The sequence below is a fragment of the Xiphophorus hellerii genome, chromosome 2 (genome assembly GCF_003331165.1).
Source record: "Xiphophorus hellerii strain 12219 chromosome 2, Xiphophorus_hellerii-4.1, whole genome shotgun sequence".
Lineage (NCBI taxonomy): Eukaryota > Metazoa > Chordata > Actinopteri > Cyprinodontiformes > Poeciliidae > Xiphophorus > Xiphophorus hellerii.
In genome coordinates this window covers 5,652,955-5,671,206 of record NC_045673.1, presented here as the reverse complement: position 1 = coordinate 5,671,206, position 18,252 = coordinate 5,652,955, and the positions used below count along the sequence as shown (strand labels likewise).

The 18,252-nt window shown below is 35.9% G+C and overlaps 3 protein-coding genes across 3 annotated transcripts in view; 1 reads left to right on the top strand and 2 right to left on the bottom strand.

Annotated features, from left to right (window-relative positions):
• Positions 1–12,976, top strand: part of reln (reelin) — a 158,674-nt gene extending 145,698 nt beyond the window's left edge. The window contains 4 exon segments of the mRNA XM_032581667.1: positions 164–361; positions 1,325–1,423; positions 5,339–5,344; positions 11,025–12,976. Of these exon segments, the coding sequence (XP_032437558.1) occupies positions 164–361; positions 1,325–1,423; positions 5,339–5,344; positions 11,025–11,121 (400 nt within the window). The 3' untranslated portion in view covers positions 11,122–12,976.
• Positions 12,977–13,709: 733 nt separating this feature from the next.
• LOC116710450 (protein Bouncer-like) lies at positions 13,710–16,158 on the bottom strand. The gene is made up of 2 exons (XM_032549478.1): positions 16,151–16,158; positions 13,710–14,097 (listed from the first exon to the last, which is right to left on the bottom strand). Exons 1-2 carry the CDS (start codon positions 16,156–16,158, stop codon positions 13,710–13,712), a joined length of 396 nt encoding a protein of 131 aa, XP_032405369.1.
• Positions 16,159–16,270: 112 nt separating this feature from the next.
• Positions 16,271–18,024, bottom strand: LOC116731798 (protein Bouncer). The gene is made up of 3 exons (XM_032581641.1): positions 17,912–18,024; positions 17,055–17,212; positions 16,271–16,979 (listed from the first exon to the last, which is right to left on the bottom strand). The coding sequence occupies exons 2-3, from the start codon at positions 17,075–17,077 to the stop codon at positions 16,517–16,519; spliced, it is 486 nt and encodes a 161-aa protein (XP_032437532.1). The 5' UTR covers positions 17,078–17,212; positions 17,912–18,024; the 3' UTR covers positions 16,271–16,516.
• Positions 18,025–18,252: the final 228 nt, after the last annotated feature.

The following is an 18,252-nucleotide window of genomic DNA, read 5'->3' as shown; positions in this document are numbered from 1 at the left end:
TGACTGTATTATGTTTTTATGAAGAAAAGCAACTTGATTGATTCATAAGCAAATCATAAAAAGATAGTGTGTATTAGGATGTCTCCTTATCTCTAAAACTGACCAGATGTTTCCATGTCTACATTTCCTCTCTCTAACCCGTCGTCTGTCTGTCTCCTGGCAGCAAGATCATGTTTGTGCTGCAGATCGGCAGCATAGCACAGACAGACAGCTGTAACATTGCTCTGGATCAGGCCGACACAGTGGACCGGGCCGTGCTGCTGCAGTACAGCGTCAACAACGGAGTCAGCTGGCACGTGATTGCCCAGCATCAGCCCAAAGACTTCATAAAGGCCCAGAGAGTCTCCTACAACATCCCACTGTGAGTTTATTAGAAAATGCACCGCACTGCAAAAAAGATGGCTTATTTGTGATTATGACCAATTTATTAATTTATATAAAGTGTCTTACAAAAGCTTTCATCTTATGTTTAGGGCTGCAACTAAAGGTTATTTTAGTGATCAATTAATTCTTCAATTATTCTGATAATTAATTAATTGGGGGAAAAAAGGCACTTTCTGCAGATTTTTAATTTAACCGTTTTTTTACAATATTAGAAATATATTAAAGTATGTAAATAAACAAATCAATTCCCTTTTATAAATAAGAAAACAAATATTTTATTGCCTAAAATGCAGCAACATAGCATTCCTTTAGTAAATCTGAACCAGGTGAAGCTAAAACTTTACGAGTTTTGACAAAGGTGTTTTTACTTTAAATGCAGAATGTATGTATTTTTTGTACAGTTTTGGCTTAAAAACTCCTCTGGATGTTTTTTTTTCCAAGTGGCCTTTATATCTTATTTTTTTTACAAGAAACTGTTTCATAAAAATCTTTATATTATATAAAGTTTATATTCTGGAGAAGTTTAAAGCAGGGTTATTTATGACACAATATCCCAGGCCTTAAACATGCCAATGACTGAATATATTATCTGAAATTAAAGTTAAGCACAAATGAGCAAAAATAGGTCACCTTTACATCCTGACAGGAAGTTGTGGATGTTTTTGAAGGATCCCGATCTGCTGGCATAGGTTATATCTTTGCGCTACACTGCCCCCTATGGATTTGGCATGTTTAAAGCAACACTCATGTGAATGAAAACTGTTCTGAAACCGATCCCATGTGTGTAACATATTTGTTCATCCACATGCGTACAAGGCCTAAAATAACTAATATAATCTACTAACTGACTTAAAACTCCCCTTTTATTTTTAAAGTGCATGTTGCACTGGTTTATGTCGATTCACTAACTCACTCCACAATGTTTCTATGTTCTTCCCAGTGAAGCGAGGGTTAAAGGCGTAATGCTGCGATGGTGGCAACCGAGACACGACGGTGCAGGACATGACCAGTGGGCTTTGGACCATGTGGAAGTAGTTCTGTGAGTACCCAATCCCAGTCCTGCTGTTGGTAAACTCCCACCCACCCAAAACCGGTCCTGACAGATCCCTGAGCGTCCCCTGTCTCAACCTCTGCCTCACCGCAGTAAAACATATTTCCTTCCACTTCACACAGAGCAGGAAATTCACACCAGAGAGGTTTAGTGCAAAGGTGTTGTTAGATGATTGCTGTTTCGCTTACAGCAGAACAGCAGTTGCTGTTGGATCATGATATTTTCAGTTAGGCATTTTCCACACAAACATGTTGATGTCATACATGTCATACAATTTAATTGCCTAAATACAATCATATTTAGCTTTTAACTCTGGATGTGTCTGGGGTTTTTCTGGCTTATCTTTTATTGTTAGCATTAAAAGGCTTATTTGATTTAAACAAACCAGTCAAAATTTACAGTATTCATTGTTTAACTGATCTGCTCTTTGTGGTCATTATAAGTAGAGATGCACTGATTATAGATTTTGTGGCCGATATCTATTTTAGCTGATTTCCGAGTTTCCTTTTAAGAAATATACCATTCAAAAATATGCTTAAAGAATTTGTTATACTCAGGACCATGTTGTAACTCAGCATTAGAGGTGGGCAGATCAATCTAAAGTATCAATAATAGTGATACCAAGTCAGTATCAGATCAATAATAGCATGATAAGATCGATGCTTTAGTTTCAAATTCCCTCTTAAAATGTATTGTATTTTTGTATTCTAGTTTCTCCATTCTACATAAAAACTATTGTTCTGATTTGCTGTCTAATTATAATTTTTTTTCATTTTATTTATTGAGAAAATTTTTATAAAAACTTATGTTTTTCTATTGTTTCTGTTCTATCATTTCATAATACAAAGTTTTGCATAAATGTGTATCATGCAAAAAAATTTTGTACTTTCATTTGGGTTTTTACTGCTTCTAAAAACAGCCCAGCTTAAAAAAAATCCACCCTGGTGAGTTTTTGCCAATGACTTAATGTTTTTTTTTTGGTGTCAAAAACTTCTGGAATGTCTCACTAATCAGCAGGAACAGCTCGTTACTTAGCAACCACAGCAGAGTTTCACCCATCACCTAGCAACCCAAGCTAGGTGACGGGTTGCAAACTGTTGAAAACAGAGCTCTCTCTCAATGATAGCACATCTACAAAGCAATGCGGGTAAGTTTCATTGAGTTGAAAGACACTGGGGCCACCGCCGTGTGGCGCAGAATTCAACTTTATTATCACTGCTTCTTTTTTCTTTTAACGTCAGAATTATTTGAATGCTAACGTGACACTCAACAGATTTACTTTCACAAGTGAAGCATTATAGTTTTTGCTGTTATGCTCCACTTGATATGTATGTATATAAAACTTTACTAGAATTGCTCTGGGTTTATTTCAAATGTAATGGACATGGAGACTGAAAACTAAAGGAGAAATGTGGCTGAAAAGGCCCACATGGGAAAGAAGGACACAATAGGATAGGAGAAAAAGAAGAGCAGATAAAATGCAAATCAGCACCCCTGAAGTTTGCCTCTACACCTGCAAAAAGAGAAAAACAAAATCAAGTAACCATAGCAATCATCAACATATGCACTTATAATAATAACAAACAACACCACTGAAAAGTTATGACAACTTGACATTAACCAAGAAATCACTTTAGCTTTAATAACATAAAGCTACATAATTTTTAAAGTTTAATCAGTAATACTTTTATAACAAATTTATGTCAGATCATGATTTCTTGGTTAATGTCAAGTTGTCATAACAAAGACATTTTGAATAATGTCAACTTTGTATTAAAAGTGTCATGATTTACCTAATGACACTTTATGACAACAGTCATAAATATTCATGAAGACTTACTCATGTTCATGACAGGCGTTATGTCGTGTTCATGACGGTGTCATGACTGTCTTATTCACAACCCGTCAAATAAAGTGTTACCAAGAGAAATCCTAAAACTGTTCAAATGTGTTGCTACTCCATTTTTGTTTATGGTTTATGAATAAAGAAGTTGTGCTCATTTCTTCTTTGGAGGGTCTTGTGTCGTTTCCTTCGGTGGTTCTTGGTGCAGCACCACCACAGGTGAGGAGGTGAACATGTTTTTCAAGTAGTTTGGATCATTTGACACAGTGCAATGTGAAAGAGAACCACACATGCTGAAAATATAACAAATGTTGCCACATCCTGCCTGCCACATACTGGTCAGGCAGTATGTGGCGTTCCCTGATTGGAAGAAGCTCATTGATCTGGGTGAAAGGTCATCTGACTCTGGTCACCAGCTAATTTCTCAGTGCATCTCTAATTATAAGACAGGGTAGCTGTAGATGATTTCAAATGAATGACCCTCATTCATATTGTTTCACTGAATATTGCTTTTGTTATTACTTTTCTTGCATTCTAGATTGTTACACTTCCTATTTTCAGCAGCTAAACTCTCAAACAGCTTAAATTAAGAGTAGAGACTCTGCAGAAGACTGAAGATATCATGAACATAATCACTGCTACACTGGTTGGTTATCCTGGTTCATTACTAACATAACACCATCATAAAGCATTTTAATGCTTCATGTTGGTGGTGGATCCACAGCAACATCCCATCACACAGTTTGTATTTCAGATTCTGCATAACAGTCATCTCAGTTCAAATTATGCAGATTTCCTTCCACACACACTAATACGCTGACGTCTGCCTAACCTGAGCTGACCCTGGCCAACCTGGCCGTGACCTGTCCCTCTCACTGCAAAAACACAAAAACTCACCTCAGTTTTTTGTTTAGTTTCTATTGCAAATATCTTAATATAGTTGAAATAAGTCAAAACAAACTTTTCAGCAAGAGATAGGAGCTTGTTTTAAGTTAATAATTCAAAAGCAGAGCCAGTCCAAGACGTTTTGGGGCCCTAAGCAGATTTTCATTTGGGGCCTCTCATACCAACATGTCAACACCAGATGCTTCATAACTCCTAGGCTACTTGATGTAATACCGCTACTATAATTAGCATCATTTGTTAGCTTACATCACACCAGTGTTGCCATTGATTTTATTGATTGATTTTAACCTTACAGCAGTCATAAACTAAAAAAAATACTTGAATTTTGAAATTCACATTGGCATTTAAGTGTTCCATATTATTTTAACTACTTGAAAATAACATCCGCTGATAAACAATAAATTTACAATAAACGACAGGAGGCATCAACAGGAATTAGCTTTTCCCACGTTGTGAAATAATTCACTTTTTCATTAATATTATTGACTTAAACTCCTGTTTCTTGCTGAAAAGGTGCTTGGATGTTAGTTTTGTCTTATTTGAAGTGCACTAAGATTTGCACTGGAAGCTAGACCAAAATACTTGGTAAGATTTTGTGTTTTTGCAGTCCTCCTTCCTCCTGCCTTTGCTCGGTTTTCAACAGTGTCTGCTGAAAAGAGTGACCCTCACACTTTGCTCTGTTTATTTCTCTCCACCCGCCGCCACTCCTCCTTCACACATTTCCTCTCACTCCTCCTCCTACACAACCTTTTCTTTTCTCTCATCCTCCCTTTGCTTCCTGCTTCCTTAACGCCACCGCCAAACTTTTTCTCACCGTCCTTTCTCTCTTTTCTTCAATCCTTCTCAATGAATGGATTTCTCCTGTAAATCTTTCTCTCTCCTTCTTTCTTTTTTGGTTGTCTTCATTTTTGTTACCTCTCTGCTGTCTCCTGCTTCATATTTTCTTCCCATTTTCTCTCTCTCCTGCTTCCTCACACTTCTGACTACCTCTCTTCCTTCCTCTCTCCCCCACTCCGGGCCTCTGCCTCCCCAGACTGGGGCTCCTTCCCCCCCAGACCTTTCTACAAGACAGCAGTCCCCACCTCCTGCCCATCCCCTCTCGCGCTCTAACCTCTGCTCTCTTCTGTATTCTGCTCCCTCTGGCATGGCTGTAGTGTGAGGTAAGTTTTCCGCCTCTTCCTGAATGCAACCCCTCCCTCAAACTCACCTCAACCAACACACAGACCCTTCTTCCACTCCTTTATTTTCATTTTTAAACTGCAGACACCTTTCCATGATTTTAAGTAGCTCTTTTCATCAGTACTAAATTCATCGCCATGCTCTCCGTGTAGGGGTGGGCATTTATCGTATCGTTTATTGCAATAAGAATTTTGATTTAGCTTTATCACAATAAATTCTGATTAGTTGTTTAAAAAAATTAATTCTCTGTATTGTCTGGATTGTTAATTTTATTATTTTCTCCACTGTTTGTTCAAAGAGACTCTCAGTTAATTTAAAAATATGACTAATTGCACAAAATTACAAAATATTACCATGTATTTTTGGTCTAGATTGAAGTGCAAATGTCTTAGTGCACTTTAAATAAGATAAAACTAACTCAAAAGTAATTTTTCAATAAGATGTAAGTTTGTTTTAGGTCAATAATTCCTTAATATTGATTTTTAAAACGTACTAATTTCACTGGCAGATTATTTCACTTATAAAAAGACATTTTCCCTTGTTATAAGTGAAATAATCTGCCACTGGAACTAGTACTTTTTAAAAATCAATAATTAAGGAATTATTGACTTAAAATAAGCTCTTATATTTTGATGAAATCTTACTTTTTAGTTAGTTTTGTTTTATTTCACATGTAGTAAGACATGTGTACTTAAAACTTCACAAAAATACTTGGAAAGACTTTGTGTTTTTACAGTGTAGCAATAAGTTGCCAGCTCTAACGTACACTGCGAGAACACAAAATCTTACCAACTATTTTTATCTAGCATCTACTGCAAATGTCTTAATACACTTAATATAACACAAAACTAACAATTAACTTTTCAGAAAGATGTAAGAACTTGTTTTAGGTCAATAATTCATATTTATTTGAAAACGTTACTAGTTCCTGTAGCAGATTATTTCACTTATGACTTGTGAAAAATGTCTTGTTATAAATAAAATAATCCGCCAGTCGAACTAGCACAATATTGAGGAATTATTTACTTAAACCTGGACCTATATTATGCTTAAAAAAGTTACTTGCAAGTTTTTTATTTTTTATTTTTAATGTATACTGAAATATTTGCACCAGAAACTAAACCAAAAATACTTGGTAAGGTGTTTTTGCAGTGTAATGTATGCAGTTTAGTGATAAAAATCACACTTATTTATGTGACTGGTGTCCTAAAGAAGGGTGTTACAATTGGTTACATTTTTTGAAAGCAGTAAAAAGGAAGTAAATAGTTTTTATATATAATACTGGAATATAACTTTTAGCCCATATCGTCCACTCCTACAGTCCGGTAAATTAGCACACGAGACAGGTCAAAGGGCAGGCCAATCGTTCACAATGTTCAGGGGAAGGCTCGACTCAAAGCCAGAAAGATCATCCAGACTTTTCTAATGTGGCATGTAGTTGAAATCAAAAATATTTATATTTTCCAAATGCCAGAATATTGAAAGAATATGCCAGAAATGTATTTATTAATGGCTTCAAAATCAGAAATTTATATTACATGGCAAAAACACCAAATCTTACTAAGTATATTTGGTCAAGTTTCTAGTTCAGATATCTTGATACACTGGAAATAAGGCAAAACTAACTTACAAGAAACCTTTCAGCAAGACATAGGAGCTTATTTTAATAATTCCTTAATATTGATGAGTTCTAGTTCCACTGGGAAATTATTTCACTTCTAAAAATATATTTCTCCCATGTTACAAGTGAAATAATGTGCCAGTGGAACTTTATCAATATTAAGAAATTGCTTACTTAAAACAAGTTTCTATATCTCTCTGAAAAGTTATGTTGAGTTAGTTTTGTGTTATTTCAAGCATAATAAGATATTTGCACTAGAAACCAGATCAGAAATACTTGGAAAGGTTTTGTGTTTTTGCAGTGTAGAGGTCGGTGGATAAATCCAAAATATCAGTATCAATGCCAAGACAGTGTCAATATTGGATCAATAGCCATGTGATGATATCAATACTTTAGTTTCAGGTTCCCTTTTGAAATTTTATTTTTGCATTGTAAATTCAACCATATAAAAGATTTTTGCATTGATTTGTTCTCAAATTATAATTTTTTGCAATTTATTTAATTCATACTAATTTTGTTCGTTTTTCTATAGTTTCGTTTTGATTAAAGTATTTTGTTGACACCTATAAACTTTATCTAAATTCATAATAATTCAAAGGAAAAACACCTAAAGGTCAGAAGTTTAATAGTCTTAAATAGTGAATATTGGTATTATTGATACTATATTTCCATAGACCAAGTATCACACACATCTACTTTACATACATTTCCTTGGTATTTGGTATCTTTACCTTTGAACTTTATGGTTTGGGTCCATTTGGACCAAAGTTTTAACTTTGGCTGATGTTGCTTCAGTATTTCCACGTAATTTATTTCATGAAGTGCACCAGTTCGTCCTGCAGCAAAACCCCCACGACATGATGCTGCCACCCCCGTGCTTCACAGATGGGATGGTACAAGTGTCCCTGTTTTTCCTCCAAATTTAACATTGATCATTATGGCATTCTTAAGGTTAGCGTCCAATATGGCTGCTAAAAGTATAATAGTCAAAGTTGCAAAGTAACACTTGTGACAGTTTGTATTACAATAAATAAAACGCACACATACTACTACTACAACTATTCGGCCACTTTTTGATAATATAGTTCTTTTAGAGTTTGAATACCTAAAATGAAGAGAAATACAACACCAGAGCTATTAGCCAATCTAGCCAGTTTACCAACTTGCAGATGGAAAATGTCCTGACAACAGTAAGCTAAAAGGTTTCAATTTTTAGAGGAATCTGGACTAGATTGTTCAAAATCTAAAATGCTTAGATTGATCAAACCTGAACTGGATACATCTAAACCAAACATTCCAAAACTATTTATTACAATTTTTACTCAGTTTGTGAAAACCAACAAAGAAGATGCTTAGTTTTCCCAGAAGTAAAACCAAAATGTTGTCCAGTTCTCGTGAACCCAATTCGTACCTCGTCTCGTCTCGTGAGCCAGATGTTTCGTCACCCTCTAGTGTTTATATGTGTGATGTAATCCATCACTATACGTGTTTGTTTTTGTTTTTGACACTACCTCAGCTCCAAACCAATTTATTTATCTTCATTTCGATCCAAACATAAACCGGATGCGTACAATACTGTACGTCTGTGCAGTTCAAACATGGACAGTCTGTCCCCTCCTCCTCAAATTAAAACGCCACTTATAAAGCTGAAGATCTCACATCATTGCTCTGAAATAACTTCACATTTCAGCTTTCAGTTTCCTGCATGGCTTCATGGATCAACCAAAGCAACAACGCTCCATCCTCCTCCCTCACAATGACCGTTTGTCTGTCTGACTTCAACAACATCATCATGTCTCTGGGCCAAGAGCTTCATCCTTACACTGCAAAACACAAAATATTACCAGGAATTTTAGTTCTAGTTTCTAGTGCAAATATCTTAATGCACTTGAAATAAGACAAATGTAGGAGCTTGATTTAAGTCAATTACTCCTTTATATTGATTTTAAAAAAAACTAGTTACAAGTAGAGATGCACCGATCCACTTTTTTCTCTTCTGATACCTGAAGTAAAATAAATAACAAACTGAAACTAATAAAAAAACAATAGGTTGAGTACTTTGGTCAAACATGTAAAAATAAGCTGCATCAAACCTTCTTTCAAATGGTTCAGAAAGTACAATGAGGAATTTTAAATTTAATTTAAAATCAATAATAAAGCATGTCGTCGAGCAGAGGACAAAGCATAGAATTAGACAGAATAGATCTGCCCTTATGAATTGGTAACATTGTCTCACCGATACTTGATTTAGAATTTTTTTCAATATCGGAACCGATATTGATAATAGTATCGGATCGGTTCATCTCTAGTCATAAGTGAAATAAAAGAAACAAGAAACTTTCAGGGAAAATGTCTTGAATAAGCTCTTATATCTTATATCTTCTTGAAAAGTTACTCTTGAGTTAGTTTTTTCTTATTTCAAGTGTATAACAATATTTCCACTAGAAACTAGACCAAAAAGATTTTGTTTTTACAGTGTATACCTCCTTGGTTTCTGATTAAATGTCAGAAATGCAGAAAATGAAGTTTTCCATTTCTCTCCTAACACACATACCTCACCAGGCACTCCTAACGCTTTCACCCATCACACACACACACACACACACACACCCTCCCACCTTCCTTTGCCTTCCTGCCCACCCACCCGCTTCACAGAGACCCCCTGCCTGCCCTGGCTGTACTCCCGGCTCACTGGCACCGCCCTGCTGGATGGAAGAGGCAATGAACAGGCTAAGCAAGAGTGATCTTCTGCTGCTTTTTAATTTATTTTTTCCTGTTATTTCCAGCGTCTTGCAAAAGTATTAATGCTGCTTGAAGTTTGACAGATTTTGTCACATAACAGCTACAAACTTCACTGTGTTTTATTTGGGTTTTATCAGATCGACACCAGTGGGAGAAAACTTTTGCTTGTTTTGTTTTGGCCTGAAATGTTTGCGTTCTTATTTGCTACATAACTCACGTTCAGTCTTACTGATTGGAGAACATTTGTAAAGATACATTTTTAAGGTCTGGACTTTGACTGGGCCATTATATCATAAATATACTTTCATGGTAAAAAGAGCAAGATATTTGTGTTCATGAATCTAAATGAAGATGAAACTCCTTTTCATTTCTTTAATATAAATATCTATATCATAGGAATTACTTCATTACTCATTTTTTATTTGCGTATTAGATTTCTTAATCTGGGACTTGAGTCAAGCAATAAAAAGTCCTTGAATCCTTGAAAGGAAACAAAAGTTACAAAATGTAGATATTTGTTTCTGTTTTGATTTTAAGAAAGTTGTATTTTTTATTTTGATTTATTTATTTTGAAACATTTCCCTTCTTGCCTGGACAAGTACAAACAAAACACAAAATTTTTCTATAATGAAGAAGCCTGATTTTGGTATAAAAGGGAACTGCAAATAATTGGACATTTGAAGCATAAAATATATAAAAAAGTTACAATTTTGTGCCACTTTGTGTTGATCTGATTCTGAAAATCCCAGTGAAACATTGAAGTTTGTGGTTTTTTTGTGTCAAATTGTGAAAAACGTAAGCAGTTTTAATAGTTTAGAAAGCTACTGTAGCTTTAAAACCCTGTCCTGCTCAGGACCCTGCACTTCTGGTTTTTATTTACTTCTTTTTTTTTTCTTTTTTAAACTCTGACCTCAAACACTTTGTGTCAGAGTGAAGCTCTCGTATTTGTGGATCTTCGTACCGTCTTGTCTTGATGACTGTTGTAACTAGCTGCATCATCGTTTTTGGGCAGAAATCCAAACTAGCAGTAGAAGTTTTTTGTTTTTTCGTATCTGTTCAGTGTTTGAGGTCATGGTTGACTGAAAACCAAAGCATGAGAAATGAAAACGGAGGTGAGACAAATTTGAAGCTGCGTTCAACCATCCGTGTGTTTGCATGTTTGGATCTGTCCAGTGTGAGAACGAGGGGAAGTTGCAGCTTGCTTTTACTTTCTCACTAATCTTCACACTCCTTCCTTCTCTCTCTCTTTCTCTCTCTCTTGTTTTATTTTTTATTTTACTGACTTTATCTCCCTGCAGCACACGCAAACAAAACTACATGATGAGCTTTGCCAGACAGACCGGGATGCGTCACTACTACAGCCGCAAGCGGCGGGCACTGCAGCAGCGTGCCTGAACCCCCCCAGCTCTCCTCCTGACCGCATTTCGCCCCGCTGTGACCCGTCTGCTGGTGGATTTGAGTTGTCCCGCCCATCTTCTGCTCGTTCCCAACAAATCACCTTGGCTTTCTCAACCAAACCCAATAAAACTCATAACGAAGGAATAAGGCAGCCATTTTGGAAAGGATGGTCCACGGTTTCTAGTCCTTTTGTAATTGTCGCTGCCATTCCTTTAAATCCTTCGTCGTATCCCTTCTTTTCCTACCACACTGTGAAATTAAAAGATGATTTATCACTGCTGAACTGACCAGCTGATTGGAGAGTAGCCTCCCAGTTCCACTGAGCCGCCTCCAAAGCTGCCAAACCAGTAAGCCAGGAGAAGGACACACAATGACCATAAAGGAGGAATAACAACGAAGCTTAAAAAAAACTGAAAAAGAAAAAAAATAGAGTACTGTGTTCTTGGTGTTCTGTGTGTTTGTGGGTTAATTTTGTGATAAGTTGACTGTGGTGTTCCGTTTATTTGTTTGTTTGTTCGTTTTCTACTAATTCATATGATATTATAGGGGAGGGACTGGGGGGGATATGCTGGGTTTTGTTTGCCTTCTCATGTTTTTCCTTTTATTTTTACTTTTTGGATCATATGAGCAACGAGCAAAAATCCTCAACAACAACCAGAGAAGGAAGGAAAAGATTTGCACAAAAACTGAAAAAAAAAAAGAAATTATGGGGAAAACATTTTTTTGTTATTGTTTTTTTTTTATATATGTTGGTTTCCGAAAAATACAGATATTTATGGTAAATGGTTCTTCACGTAACCTATTTAAGATGCACTGTGCGTGAAATCTGTATGTTATTTTCCAGTGTTAAGTTATTAGACAGTCGAGTCAGGCTCTCGGACTGCAACATCTCCCCTCTTCCTTCATTTTCCTGTGATGGCGAACTGGAGCTGATGTGGATTAAAAAAAATAGTACTTTTCTACCAAAAACACTCAGAAATTTTGAGATGAATTACACAAATTTTCTTGAAAAAATAAGGAACTTGTGAGCTCAAAAAGTTGTACATTTTCAAGAAACAACTCAGAATTTTTCAGGCTAATCTCAAATGTTCCTAGAAAAACACTTGGAAGTTTCTGAGCTCAAAAAGTCAAATGTGAGAGAACAACTCAAATTTTTAGGTCAATTCAGTTTCTGGAAAAAACATTTAACTTTGAGCTTGAAAAGTCGGTAATATGCAAGAAAAAACTCAGAAATATTGACAATAATCTCCGAAATTTTCTAGGGAAAAGCTTGAAATTTCTGAAAAGTTTAATATTTTACTTTTGGAACTCAGAAAATGTCCAAAAGTTGTGAATTTTCTACATTTTGAGCTCAATAATTTCCACCTTTCTTATAGGGAATATTGCAAAATTTATCAAAATTTGTTTTTTCTCCCAAATTTTTGACTTGAGCTCTTTTTTTTTTTTTTTCTAGAAAATTTCTGAGATTAATCTCAAAGTTCCTGAGTTTAGTTTTTGCAAATTTATGACTTTCGATGCTCCAAAATTTCTGAGATATCAAAATTTGAGTTTCCTGGGGGAAATTTACTACTTTTCTTTCTATCCACGACTACCCTAATTCGCCGTCGTCCTTTCCTGTTTTCTTGTGCTGTTTCCTGCCTTTTTCCTCCCACATCCTCTCTCTCTGCTAATTTCTGATACCTGGAGGTGAGGCTCTATTAGTGTCGTTTATGGACGTCTGTGTAACATGGACCCTCTGACCCTCAGTGTAACTCCAGTATAGCAATCTCCTGTATATATATGTATATCCACAAAGGGGAGACCCAGCAGCCTTATAAAAGGGAAATAAAGAACTGTCAAACCTCAAACTCTACATTTTGTCACATTTTCTTCCTCTCTTAAAAGCCTACGTATTATCTATCGTTTAGAACTTGAGGAAAAATCACCTTTAATTTCTAAACTACAAACCTCTGAGAGCAGTAAGTAGGCCTGAATCAATAATCTGATTGATTGTGATTGAATGGAAGAGGATTAGGGTCACTAAAGTTTGTTTCTCAGAATTCTGACTTGAAACTAAATTTTTCTGACAATTGACTTTTTCTCAATTTTTTTTCTCGATTCTCAGAATTGACTTTTTCATTAGAATTCTTTAATCTGAATTATTTATTTTATTTCAGAATTCTGAATGACAACTATTTTTCTTGTCTTTCTGTCACAATTGACTCAATTCTTTTTTTCATAATTAGTTTTTCTCAATTCTTAGAATTCTAACATTTTCATTAGATATTTTAATCTGAATTATTTCTCTTTTTTTCTCAGAATTCTGAATTTAAAGTGGAAAAAATGAAAACGTAATTTTTTTGCTTCTAGTTAATCTTTTTTAGCCATTGGTATTGCAGGTATGACCAGGTTTGTCTTATTTACGTAGTGATTTAAAAACGTCTTCCACAGCATTATTTCATCTGAAATATTTTATTACAGATCTTGGAATAAAAACATAAATACTCTTTAAAAACATCGTAATAAAAGCGTCTGACATTCGGACGGCGCACGCTGCAGTTTTCAGACTGCGTGTTCACCCCTTAACCTCTTATTACTTATTTTACTCACAAACAAGTAATAACAGAGACAGCCAGAAGAGTTATAAGAACATAAAAAGGTTTGACCTTGACCTCTGAGTTACAGTACGGCCAATCACAGCAGCGGAAGGTCATGGCGTAAATCGTCCCTCTGAGCCGGATGTCGCTTTGTTTTCCGCAGCTCTTCACCGGAAAGCACCCCCTCGCCGACAGGGCAGTGACGTTTCCATAGCGACCCAGCGCCTTGAAGCACACCTCGCGAGGAGGACACTCTGTCACAATGAGTTCAAAGGTCATCGCCTCCTCCGTCTTCAGAATGGGGCTGTAAAAGCACAGCAGATTCCCACAGAGCAACGAGGGCAGAAGAAGATGAAAACACAAGATGGCGGCAGGCAGGAGCTGAAGAACGTTCTGCCTGGGGAACAAGATGAAGGGAAAACTGGACAAACTTATTTTACTCTGTCAGAGATTTACTACAAAACATTGTAGATTTTTCCCAGAAACATCTACAATGTTAGCACAACTGTAAATAGAAAAAAACCCCTGAAATTTCCTAATTAATTCCAGAAATCTTCTAGAAAAACTTGGAAATTTCTAAGTTCCAAAAGTCAAAAATTTTCAACTTCTGGACTTTGAGATTGATCAACATTTCTGAGTTTTTGTTGCAAATTTAACCCCCCCTCCACCCCCCTTTTTTTAAATTTACAATGGCCATAATAATAATCCATCATAGCATGACTGACTTTCCAAACTTTTTTTTTTTTTTTAGAAATTTTCTAGAAAAGTCTGAACTCAAAATTTTTGTTTTTTCCTAGTAAATCTTTAACTTTACATATTCCTTTCAAATTCCCTCATCTCTTCTAGAAAATTCTAGGAAGGTTTTATGACTTTTGAAACTAAGATATTTCCATCTTTTCCGAGGCATCAGGAATCAGCAGAGATTAAACTCAAAATTTCTGAGCTTTTTTCTATCAAATTTTTTGACTTTTCAAACTCAAATATTTCCTTGTCTCGTCTGGAAAAATTCTGAAATTAATCTAAAATTTTCAGAGATTTTTATAGCAAATTTTTCACTTTTAGAGCTCAGAAATGTTATTTTTGTAGAAAACAGTTTTTTGGCTGAATTGTATTTTTCCCTCCCTCTGTCTATTGCCGCCCTAAGACGCCGTCTTACTGTTGCGTTATGGACGATTGGAGCAAGATTTTTAAAAAGCTTCTCCAGGTTCTGAAAGTTTCTCTCAAGCTTTAAAAACTGACAGATTGTCGGCATATTAGGGTCATTGTTGATAGAAAGAAAATAAGGATTTTTTAAAAAAAAATTTCTGCCAAAAAGACTGAAATTTTTTATATTAATCTCCAATTTCCTAGAAAAGAAATTCAGAATTTATGCCAAATTGGCATAAATGTACTCCTCTATTTTTTTCTAACCAAAAATTTAAGATTGTATTAAATGATCTTGGAGCGTTATGAAACCTATTTATTAAACTTGAGTTAGAGGGGGGAAAATTAATTTCTAGAACTTTTATTCTGGTACCAACATATAAACTAATCTCACTGTATCATTTATTCTTTGACTTCTTGTTTTATTCACATTTTAGTTACTGCTTGCTAATTGAATTTTAAATAAGTTTATTTATTCTGGTGTATTTTTACTTTAAACTTTCTGCCTTCAATAGTATTTGTTTTGTTGAACATGTCCTTGTTTTATTTGGAAAATCATATTGTACAGTTTTTTATCAGGTTGTTTGATTTACTGATTACATTTAATTAAGTTTGAGACCAATTCGTTATAAATTGCACAAAAATCTGGGATTTAAAAAAAAAGTCTGATTTCATTTAATCAATTTTAACAAGTTTGAAGGAATTTTAATGCAACATCTGTGTTTAAGTTGGATCAAAGGTAACACACCCAACCTTTCATGTTGGTAGGTTATTTATGCCAATAAAAAGGGGCTTAATAGTCAGCTTTGTGGCACTTTTATGGGAGAATATTAGTGACATCCAAGTGGAATAGCTTGGTTTCCATTACCAATATGCACAAAACTTTAATATTCCACTGGTGTCAAAAAACATTTTGCATTTGTGGCGTTTCCATTAAATAAGTTGTAAATTACATGCGAATTCACGGCGCACCAACAGCCTAACACTTCCTGTCTTCTTTCCCACTATCTGGTTATCACACAACTTGCAATTCAAAAAGTGTTTCTATTGTTTTGCAACATTTATTTTTGATACAGCTGGGAAAAAAACAACTTAATTGGCAGGTTTCTTATTAAGCAAGTTTATTTTTGTAATTCCAAGTTGTGCATGTTTACGGAAACAAGACGAACCCGAGTTGATTTCCCTCTTTAGTCATTTCACTTACTTTGTTAGCATGCCTTTAACAGGTGTTACCAGTTTCACTGTCACACCCAGTGTTAAAGTTAGAAAGGAAATGCAGTAGAATTTTAGTGAACTTTAAAACTTACCCAGCCATTTCACAGTTTAACTCCAACCAGCCAAACTTTTAGAACATGAATGTTTTCACTCAGTGTCTTTAGAAAAAAAGTCACACCTTTAAGCACACCTGCTTTCAATAAACAAGACAATTGTTTCTTAATCAGGGTGCTTTATTGACCACAGTCAATCAGGAGGATGGATGAACAAGCCAACCTTTTCTCTCTGGGTTAAACATGTGAAAACCACCAATAACCAATACTATTTTTTCCTCTTCCATATTTTCACATCAGTTTAAGCAGTTTAAGCAAACAAACATCTGACTAAATGTGAGTTTACTTTTGAGAACTAAGGTTAGGTCCAGTGGTAAACAGGCCTCCACTCCGTCTTCAACACAGTTATAATTTTATATCAGAAGATGATGCGGTTTGGTTTGAACAGGTTTGACTCCGGAGCATCTTCATTAGAGTGGAGATGAGCTTATCTGGACTAGTTTTGAAATAAAGTGATATAATCAGGCTGGCGTTGGTCCTTGGTGTCAGGTTGCATTTGTTTCCACAGCAGCAGCTGTGAGTGAGGTCGTACTGTTGACCCCGATATCTGACCATTTCCTGGGAGTTGCAGAGTTTGATATCCAAGCAGCCTTGAGAGGACAGAACATGGCGGAAGCCTTGCCATCCCCAGGAACTGGCGCAGCGATGGTTGGGCGGACACTCCGTGTTGAGGATTTGGCAGGGTACATTTTTGGGCATCAGGGGGCAGAAGTTACAAAGAAGGGTCCCCACAGTGAAAGCAGGGAAGATCAAAGCAAAAAGCAAGAGGGTAGAGGTCAGGTGCCAGGCAGAAACATGGACATCCACTCTGATGGAAAGAAAAGATAGTCAATTAGAAAATTAATTGATGTTTTTAGTATCTTTGTATGAATTGAATTTTTACCTGCTTTTTCTTTGGTACCCCATCTTCCTGTAAGTGTAAGCCACCCCTCACCAATCAATTTAAATATGTGCCAACATCATCAGTTCCTCTGATTATCAATTACAAACAGGTGTGTTCAATGCCAGAGCGGGTTCTCTGCAGTCTTTAAGTGGGGGTTTCTAAAGAAATAAAACACTAATTAGCTAGAATCAGCAGCAGAAATTCTTCAGAAGCTTACAGAAATTATTTGCTTTAAAAAGTTGAAGGGTACAATTTAATTGTCTAAAAGTTGTTTGAATAACATTATTTTTTGAATAATGTATTTTTTTTACATTTGTTTTTAAACTACTTATGTCAGTTTCACGTTATTTCAGTAACCTAAAGCGGATTCGAAAAATTGCTTCCTTTAGCTATTAAAACAGCACTCTGTTGCTGTTGGTGCTCTTACTTTGAAATGTAACCGGACGTCCTGTTAAGAGGCGGAAGGCGAAGTAATGTGAAGACGCTGCTAATGTCGGACCGGCTAACACAAACTGCCTGTTATCAAATCTAAGTTAATACGTTTCAGAGATCCTGGGTTACTACTATAAGCTAGCGAAACAATAACAAAAAAATAAAATAAAGTCCAATACAATAAAAGTAAGCTAGCAATATTTTTTTTAAAAAATGAAAAAATCGGTTTCGTCTTGTAAAACAAACCTGTTTCCACCATAGACGTATATAAAGAATAGATGCCTCATGCACCGCTCTTGCCTATTGCCGCTGACGAGATTTAGGGCGGCTATAGCTAATATTAGCTGGCATTTTGCCGGTGGACAGAAATACAGAATAGTGATATTCTATTCATAAAAAAATAAAGGGTAATATGTCCATCTTACTTGTGAAACGTTATCCCCCGAGATCTCACGTCAATAGTGTGTCGATCTGAACAAAAATATCCGGCAGTGCTGAGGCTTTTTCTGGTGTTTGGTTTAGCCAAGTAGGAGGGACGACCGCTCCAAGATGGCTGCCGTATTTCCTGCGCCAGAGCAGCCAATGCGGGGTTTACTCGTTATATTATGTCTGTGGTTTCCACCACATCTTACTACTGTTGATGCGACGAGCGGCCACATTGAAACTCGGTCTTAACTGGGGGGTAGTTGGAGTTGCTCCCAGTTTCCCAGTGGAAGATATGGCTCAGAGGGCGTTTCAGTTGGCTTTTCCGACTGGGTGGTCGGAA